Source organism: Micropterus dolomieu, linkage group LG15 (genome assembly GCF_021292245.1).
Source record: "Micropterus dolomieu isolate WLL.071019.BEF.003 ecotype Adirondacks linkage group LG15, ASM2129224v1, whole genome shotgun sequence".
NCBI classification, from domain to species: domain Eukaryota; kingdom Metazoa; phylum Chordata; class Actinopteri; order Centrarchiformes; family Centrarchidae; genus Micropterus; species Micropterus dolomieu.
This window is the reverse complement of record NC_060164.1, coordinates 7,011,183-7,019,755: the sequence shown is the minus strand read 5'-3', so window position 1 is coordinate 7,019,755 and position 8,573 is coordinate 7,011,183. Positions and strand designations below refer to the sequence as shown.

Here is an 8,573-nt window from a genome sequence, read left to right as displayed (position 1 = left end):
AGACTCTTGATGAGGGGCCTACCAAAGTGCACCATCAAAGTGATGGGGATGGGTTTTTGCAATCAGGGATCGGTAAACAAGTGATTTAGCTCCATATCTCCAAAATAAATCTGGACATTTCATGATATTCTGCGTGTTGAATAGACGGAACAGCTTAATTTTGCACCTAGGGTCATTCTATTTCATATTTCCATGTGAGAGAAATATGCAGCATCCAAAAAATATACAGACTATCCACCAACAGTATATGAAAGGATAAAACTGAACTCACACAGTTGTGAAGTAGACTGACACTGCCCTCTAGTGTCTTAAAGTTAATGCTTTTAAATTCGTTGTAGGCTACAAATGCATGTTCAGAGTGAATAAAGTGCCATAATACCATTCAAACAGCATGCAATCCATATATTGGTGAACAGAAAATTAGCTGATTTCATATTTAAAACACTTTAATCACCTTATCTTTGATCAGACCGTGTGTGTGTGGGAGAGAGATACTCACACAGGTGTACACCCCCCCTGGTATTTTGGTATTTCCTTTGAACTGCATGTGGCTTCGAGATAGCTGCAGATATCAGCATGAAAGAATCTACACACGTGTCATACAGTGCGAACAGCAGCGGTGTAGGCGAATAGTCTGTAGCCTGCCTCCTGTTGCCTTGGCCTGTGATGAGGGCTCAATCATTCCCTTATTTATTTGTTATCAGATAATTGACAATGAGAACAAGTGCTTCATTCGTCTCAGTTAGATGAACAGCAGCTCAGGTGGAAAGAAAACAAGAGCAATACTTGTCCTGTGAGTCATATTGTTGTGAGGATTTAAACCAAGAAATAGCAACATAGATAATGACTAAACGAGAAAGCATAGACCTACATGTTTCATCAGCTTTACTTACAGAAGCTGAAGCAACTGCTGTTGTCACTGACAAACTAAACCACAAGTCAGTTTCCTTTTATTCAGGCACACATAGCCTCAATCACAATGTCAGTGGAGTTTATCGTTGCAGAAGTGTCTCCATTTTCATTTGCAGTTGCCCACTTTCATTGTGTAGACTTGTTTCAGTCTTTGAGTCCATTGTGTGAGAATATTTTCATCTATTGCAGTTTCTTAGCAACCATTAAAAGTATGTATAAAAGTATAAAGTACATTGAATTAAGTGGGATCAAAATTTATATATTTTTCACTTCCTCTTTTAAGCTCTGCCAGACTCCCCCAAAATATAAGGGAATCTTAGAAGAAAAAGGGGAATAATTCTCCAACTTTTCACTTTCTCCAGCACAGAGTTGCTAAGGAGTCCTTATCAAAAGCTGACACTATTATATATTTCAACTTCCAGTCAGATCCTTTCCATGAATGACTATTGATATCTTTGTTGGTATCCACATGAATCGTTCCACATCTTCTCCACAGTAATTATATTCAGCTCTAATTCACACTATTTGTGCTTTAGCTAAGTAAGACAATAACATTTTATGAATATAGGAAATTCCTAACGTTTAGTTGGTACATGTTTTGATACCACTATGAAATAGGCTACTGTTCTATTATCTCATTTCAAAGTTACGTTTTTAAGTCAGCCGAATTGCATTGTATTTCACTAACTTTATGTTAGACAGGCTATTTTTCCCACTCTGTCTTTGTATATACTTTGCATTTAAAGATTATATATGGGTAGCTGACTTTTCAGCCTAGGAGAAACACGTGCGTGTATCTCAAATTGTAGTTTTCTTCACCACCACAAGGGGGAAGCATTTATCTATCATTGGTCTATCTTGCCAGGGCCGTCTGATTTCTCAGTTTTCTCTTTGGTAAAATAGAAAAAGTATTATCAAAGAGGTTTTTTTAGAAGAAGTTCCTTTTTTGTGTATTCATGTTATATTGGGAAGATAAAAATATGAATTTATATAGATCCATTCAATGTTAATGTAAATTGAAGCTTTGAGTTTTACACAAAACTATAGCTACAAGTTAAAACCATTAATGAAGTCTGTAAATTGCCTGCCTCAAACCTGCTTCTAAATACATGCTTTTCAGATGATTAAATTATCTTTGATTCGGTGGTTGGTTGATGATGAGAAGGAATGCGATATTCACCCATTTTCTTTCCCAGAAACCACTTTCACAGAGTTGACCACATAGGCCTATCTATGGTTAGCCTAATACTGGAGAGAATAACAACAACAAAAGAATAGTGGAAATAGCATAATAATATGCTCATCGTGCCATGTGGTATTATGCAGATGAACTTAGTACATGCCTGGGCAGCTCCGCTGAGGACTTGAATGGGGAGGATTAGTACCAGATGTTCATTGGGAACCAGCGGCCAGCCAATGGGGAGGAGGGCCATTTGGTCTGTAGGGAGGAGCTCTGTCTCTCCTCTGAACTCGAGATTTATTCTAACAGGTAGTTTAAAAACCAAACAGGTCAACAGCAGCAGCAAGACAGTAAGCAACACAGTGTTTATCCTACGAGGAGCGCAGTCTGAAGGAGGACGTTTCTTTAACCGCATTTTGTTTCTGGATATGCCCGGACGCCGCTCTCCAGCATGCTGAGCAGGAAGGGGTCTTGTGCGGGGATGATGAGCGCTGCAGCCGGAGTAGACCGCAGCAGGGTCGGGGAGAGACTGCAGGCTGCTCTGGCCGGGCTGCAGGAGCTGCATCTGCTGAAGGACAGACAGAGCGACATGGTGAGCTGGGCACTGAGGGTGGACCGGCAGGTGCCGGTCACTTCTGTCCACGCAGGCCCGGAGGCTTCCAGGATGATGGGGTCTGAGGAGCAGCGGCTCGAGGCGACCCTGACAGCCCTGAAACAACAGCTGGTAAGCCATGAAACAGAATTATTAAAATACCTATATGGACATTCGATTAAGGGATAGTTTGGGTTTACCATTAAATTTCTACTTTGATTGGGGTTATTTAGATTGTTTATAACGGTTCAACTACGTGGCTCACATTTACTCAAAACTGTAGTTTTATTGTCTTGGAATAAAGTCGTCCGTTTGAATCTTGCCGTCAGCTGATGCTCATGTGCATTCCGCCTTCAATTATTACCAGACACACTTTCATGCTCTCAGCTGGGGGTAGGAAGTAGGATAGGTGTCATAAATCAAGGTTCACTGCAGGAGCAAGAAGACGTTGAGGTGTGTATGTACGCGCACAATGTGCATGTGTAGACTGCAGGGCGGCAAACCTCAATCATTAACCACTAATGCCATTTTTTTGTTGTTGTTTTTTTTAATGGTGGTGTTTTTCAAAGGTGGATATTTTGCTGTGAATGACACTCATTGAGAGTCACTAGATGCCCCCCAGTGTTGGAGACAACTGGCTGTGACTGGCTATAAGAGAATGAAACATTAATTAAATGGTGCTTATTGCAGGCAGTGACCCCCAGCCCTCATTTTACCAACTGTAACAGTAAATGCCCAGCCCTAACTGCAAAGCAAACAGTCCATCCCAACCCCCCAGCTCTCCTCCTCAAGTAGTTTACACAATGGCCAGGCCTTCGCTGTGGGGGAGAAATGAGTTACCCACCACTGCTTCTTCCATGCTCCCCCATGTCCTGCTGGGGTTAATCATCAGCCCCAGCTGAGTGGCTTTTGTTTTCCTGATGGCTGTACATTTGAGCATCTCTTATCTGACCAACAGACCTCATCTTAATAACATTATAGCATTGTTTACCTTTTGTCCTGACTTCTCTGCTTAATTTTCCTGTTCATATACCTGTAGGCCAACAGAGATATTTTGTGTAATTGCATTGGCATGTGTGTGCATGAGGAGCTTTATTGGATAATTTCCCTTTGTTGAACAAATCTGAGACTTGCGCTTTGGTTTAAGGGGGTTGGCTTAAATGTTATGTCTCTGTTTTGCAGTCTCGTCTTCAGAAACAGGATGTAGGCCTGAGGACCCACTTGCAGCAGCTGGACCAACAGATCAGTGAGCTGAAGCTGGATGTGAGCAAGGCTTCCACAGAGCAGCTGGAGAGTGACAGCAGGCCGAGTTCAGGTGGGTCGGCAAACACTTGCGCAAGCCCTACGGTTGTTTACTTTACAGCAAGTAATAACACATCCACCCAAGCTAACCATCACATGATGTTAAATGCTTAGAAAAGTACTCATGTGCATAATTGTCCCTGCCCTCTCCAGGTTTCTATGAGCTCAGCGATGGCGGCTCTTGCTCGTTGTCCAACTCCTGCACCTCTGTGTACAGCGAGAGTCTGTCGTCCTCTCAGACGAGCCTACTCCTCCTTCCCATGAGCCCTGCTAATTCCCACATTACCCATCCATCACAAGTCGATGTATGCCGCCGGCGTTCTGCTGATGAGAGCACTACCCAGCCCAGCCTTCCACGGGCCACAGGCCTCCATCTTGGCAGCAGCAGGATTCGAGCAAGCACTGCTGGCACCGAAAAGGCACGACCAAGACCTGTGTCAACAGGTAACCAGCTCTTTCAATCTCTAATTTAAGGTCTCTCATGTTGTAACCACGCAACTCAAACTGTGTTTTGCTGCATAATAACATGTATTTTTTCAGTGGATGAGTGATTTGAGAGGTTGATCAGTATTTTTGTATTGCCGTTTCAGGTGATCTTGATAGGATGATGGCTCAAGGGCTTGGCTGCTACAAATCTGTGGATGCAAAGAAACCGTCAATCTGCACAAACCCGAAGACCTCCACAGTGGACCCCAAGTTCCAGAGCAACCTAGTGTCCCACAGTGGGACCGAAGTGTACCACTACCCTAGCCCCCTGCACGCTGTGGCTCTCCAGAGCCCAATCTTTTCCCTTGGGGGTGACCCAGCAACGACTGGACGTCTAGAGGGCCAAGGACACCAAATTAATGGTTCTGACACCTTCCAGAGGGCACAAATGGGTTATGAGACCAAGACCCTGGGTTACATTGACAAGCTCCTCTTGCGCAGCTTGAGCAAAATCAAGAGTGAGATAGCCACCGAGACTCTGCAGACACACAATGACTATCACAGGAAGCCATCTGAAGTTGTAACTGTGATTCCTGAAGGGCCACAGAAAGAGGTTTTAATGCTGCAGCCTGTTCCAGCCCAGGCCACAAACATCATCCCACTAGATAACGACCAGAAGAGACACTGCATGACATACTCCAGCCAAGAGCTAGCTGATAACGCAAACCACAAACAGTCAGAGAGAGCCCCCGTGGTTTCATACCCATACTCCTATCCTGCTGCCATGAGGGAGTACAGTTCTGATGAGGTCACCACTTCATCCCTGAGGAAGAATGATAAACCCCATGGAGAATGTGGGAGTGTAACAAGAAGCAATTCAGAGAAAAGATGTGGGGACAATTCAGAGTCAAGGCCACAGGAGAGGAAGGGCCATAGGCAAAGATCGGTGATGGCCCACAGCTCCAGTGCAGAGGAGAGTCAAGGCTATGAGGTTCACGCTGGCCACACAACTTCCCCTGAGTTTGTCCATGCCAAATTTGTCCCCGCTGGATCTCAGAGGGTCAAGGTGAGACAGGCAGACCGTAAAACCAAAGCTGTGAAACTGAGAAGAAGAAGCAGCGAGAAGCCTCGAGCAACGAGGCAGCAACCTGGCTACTCCTCTGGCGAACTGACCAGAGAGGCCAGTGGTGGAACCAAGGGGGAACAGAGAAGATCCGGAAAAGGAAAAATGACCCAGAAATTTACCACCTGTCACACAGAGGAGCGCAGACAGGGCTCAGGCTCAGACTCCAGCCACTGCAACCTGGGACTCATGTACACCCACAAGCTGCATCCTAAACCACATCCCATCCCTGCTGTTACAAAGTCCAGCAAAAGCCATAGACTGCAGAGCCTGGAGTATGAGCAGACTGTAGAGCAGAGGAAGAGGAGGCAGGGGGCTGCCAAATGGCCATGCGATGTGGAGATGGCCCAGGCCTTATGTGCTCAGCGTCAGAGGTCAAGAGAGCCCCATGTTCAGGCACCAGGGAGCATGCAGATGGTCCGCAGTAGTGCCAGACCAGGCCAGTGGATGGGACCTCCTCGCTCCTTCCAATCCTCCATGTCCACTAACTCCTTCTTCCACAGTCTTAATGCTAGATACCCTCCAGCACCCTTCCCCAATCACTACCCACCCAGATGCGAGTCTGAGTACTCAGCCGAATGCGCGTCACTGTTTCACTCCACCATTGCTGAAAGCAGCGAGGGAGAGATGAGTGATAACACCACCAACCGCTTTGGCGATAGCGAGTCCAGCCAGAGCTTTCAGTCCATCTCGGACTCTGACAGCAGCCTGTCCCTGGACGAGGAGGACCAGGTGGACAGCCACGAGGATGAGAGAGGTCTGGTGTGGGCTGAGGCTGCTCTGGGGCCCACTGCCGCTGGACGGCCCCTCCAGCAGCTCCCACCCCCCGAGCCATCAGCCTGCCGCATCAAAGCTTCCCGAGCCCTAAAAAAGAAGATTCGTCGGTTCCAGCCTGCCTCCCTAAAGGTCATGACCCTGGTGTAGCAAAGTTCCCCCGGGCAGAACAGGAACTGTTGGGAAAACACAGAGAGCTGTGGGAAATGCTTTCGGAACTGTTTGGAAAGATCGCACCTGGTCTTTCAGCACAACACAATTAATCAAAACTGACAAGCAGCAATTAAACTGGACTGCAATTGTGCACTGATTATTTTGTTAAAACTAAAAAAACAAAAATGTTTGGAATTGACAGTGGTTGAACCCGAAACGTTGAATAAAAGCATGTATAACACAATTATTACACTTAACTAATTTGTAAATATTTATGTTGTTGTAATAAAGGTTTCTCATAGCATGTGGCTGCATTTGACAATTTCATGGACACTTCTGTCATATAACCGTATGTACTTCATAAATAAAACCAATCATTTTACAATTCTTATTGCAACCACTTGTTTATTTTCTGTTATTCATTTTGGTCATTGATTATAACTATCCTCATTTATTAGAATAAACTTATTTAAAATATATTGGGATATTTTGCGCTAGGTTTTTATGATCCTTCACTTTTCTTTTATCTTTGGACAACTAACTACATCACTGTCCAGTTGTAGCTTTGGTATTAATAATGTATCCCTAATTTCTGAGTTGGTAGTGTTCTCCAGTTTCTCAGGCCTGTGAGTAATAAGCAGCTACAATTTATTGTTGAATAATCTTTAATCAACACCAAGATGCATGACAGTACACACACACGGTCACTCAGGCATAGCACGTTACTCTCCAGTCTTTCTGCCTGAAACACGTCTTCCCTGTCCCCCACGAAGAACGGCAGCTAGGAACCAAAGTAAGTCTGCGCTGAGCCAAGGGGGAGTGAAGTAGCAACTGGAATGTTACACATAAAAATTAATTAATAATAGTTAAGTGCTACAAATAATAATGTAATAATTACTGCATGTAATAATAAACTTAATTCAGCAAGTCCAACTAATACTGTGGAATTACAGTGTACATTAACTAAGGTTACAATAGCCCCCAATTTTTCTTCATCATTGAGTAAACAATATTTGCAACCTCTCAACTGCTAGCTTCTCTCTTTGGGTGAATATTTATCACACATGTTGAAAAAATCTCCACTTAATCCTCAAAGGCATCCCATTGAGGCTAACCAATTTAGCACAGATAGCACTAACAGCTCCTTATCTTGTTTCCTGCCCAGCTGTTGGTTTAATAAGTTGCAGCTTCAACAATCAACCCAGACAGTCATGTTTAATTAGAGGGTGAGACTTATCAGCCTCAGTGATTTAAATTTAAGTAAACACACTTGCACTGAAGTACTGAAACACACAATCACACGATTACAATTTCACAAACGGACATTAAGATGATGGTAGTAGAACCTCATGTTTCTGAGGATTTATAACAGTTGAAGTACATGGCAAGGGGCACATGGGATTTAGAAGGAATGACAGATGATAAGAGGCTCCTCATTTCAGAGCTGTCATGAGGAGATTAGACAGTGGGCAGCTGCACAGAGTTGCCAAACAATCTCATTTCCAAAATTTGCCAGGATGTCTTTCTATTAAAATTCTTTCTAAGACGGGGTGAGCAAAAGGGCACACATGAAGGTAAGTAGTCCAGTGACTGGCCTTCCAAACATAAGCACTCTCTCCCGTGGTCATACATAATAATGCTTTCTACCATTCGGCTGCCACTATGACCTTAGAGTTCCCAACTAAGAAGCTTAAAGGGCTGACAAACATTTTCATCAAATTTTACTTTGAAGTTGTGTTCCCTGCAGGTTTAATCACTGTGGAAACCATTATTTGCAAGACTAGAGGAGGATTCATTGATTCATTTTCTCTCCTTTAACTAGAACTGTTCCGTATGCTTTGTTTTTTTTATTCTTTGAATAAAAGTGCACACTAAAGGGCATATGTTAATTTAGCAGCATTATTTTCTCTATTCATCAAACACAGGAGTCTAAAGAACAACATCTCCAACGCACTTCAAAGACACCATTTCAAGTTTATCAAGTCGGTACAAATGAATCAACTTTGTACATCCAGCTGACCTCTGACCTCTCTGCAAAAGCGAGAGCGACTGGTCGGTGGGATTAGTGCTGCTGTTTTCAACCCAGCTCAGAGGGATCATGACAGGCCCTG

General features: G+C 44.0%; 1 protein-coding gene across 1 annotated transcript; it reads left to right on the top strand.

Moving 5' to 3' along the window:
• Positions 1 to 2,424: 2,424 nt before the first annotated feature.
• Positions 2,425 to 6,801, top strand: dact2 (dishevelled-binding antagonist of beta-catenin 2). The gene is made up of 4 exons (XM_046070800.1): positions 2,425 to 2,816; positions 3,867 to 3,999; positions 4,140 to 4,430; positions 4,577 to 6,801. The coding sequence occupies exons 1-4, from the start codon at positions 2,544 to 2,546 to the stop codon at positions 6,457 to 6,459; spliced, it is 2,580 nt and encodes an 859-aa protein (XP_045926756.1). The 5' UTR covers positions 2,425 to 2,543; the 3' UTR covers positions 6,460 to 6,801.
• The last annotated feature ends 1,772 nt before the right edge of the window (positions 6,802 to 8,573 follow it).

What these genes read in the sequence shown, in the direction of transcription:
- dact2 (XM_046070800.1), top strand. Translation starts at nt 2,544, where the DNA reads ATGCTGAGCAGGAAGGGGTCTTGTGCGGGGATGATGAGCGCTGCAGCC. An exon ending in CAGCCCTGAAACAACAGCTG is followed by an intron (nt 2,817 to 3,866) that starts GTAAGCCATGAA and finishes TCTGTTTTGCAG; the next exon opens with TCTCGTCTTCAGAAACAGGA. An exon ending in TGACAGCAGGCCGAGTTCAG is followed by an intron (nt 4,000 to 4,139) that starts GTGGGTCGGCAA and finishes TGCCCTCTCCAG; the next exon opens with GTTTCTATGAGCTCAGCGAT.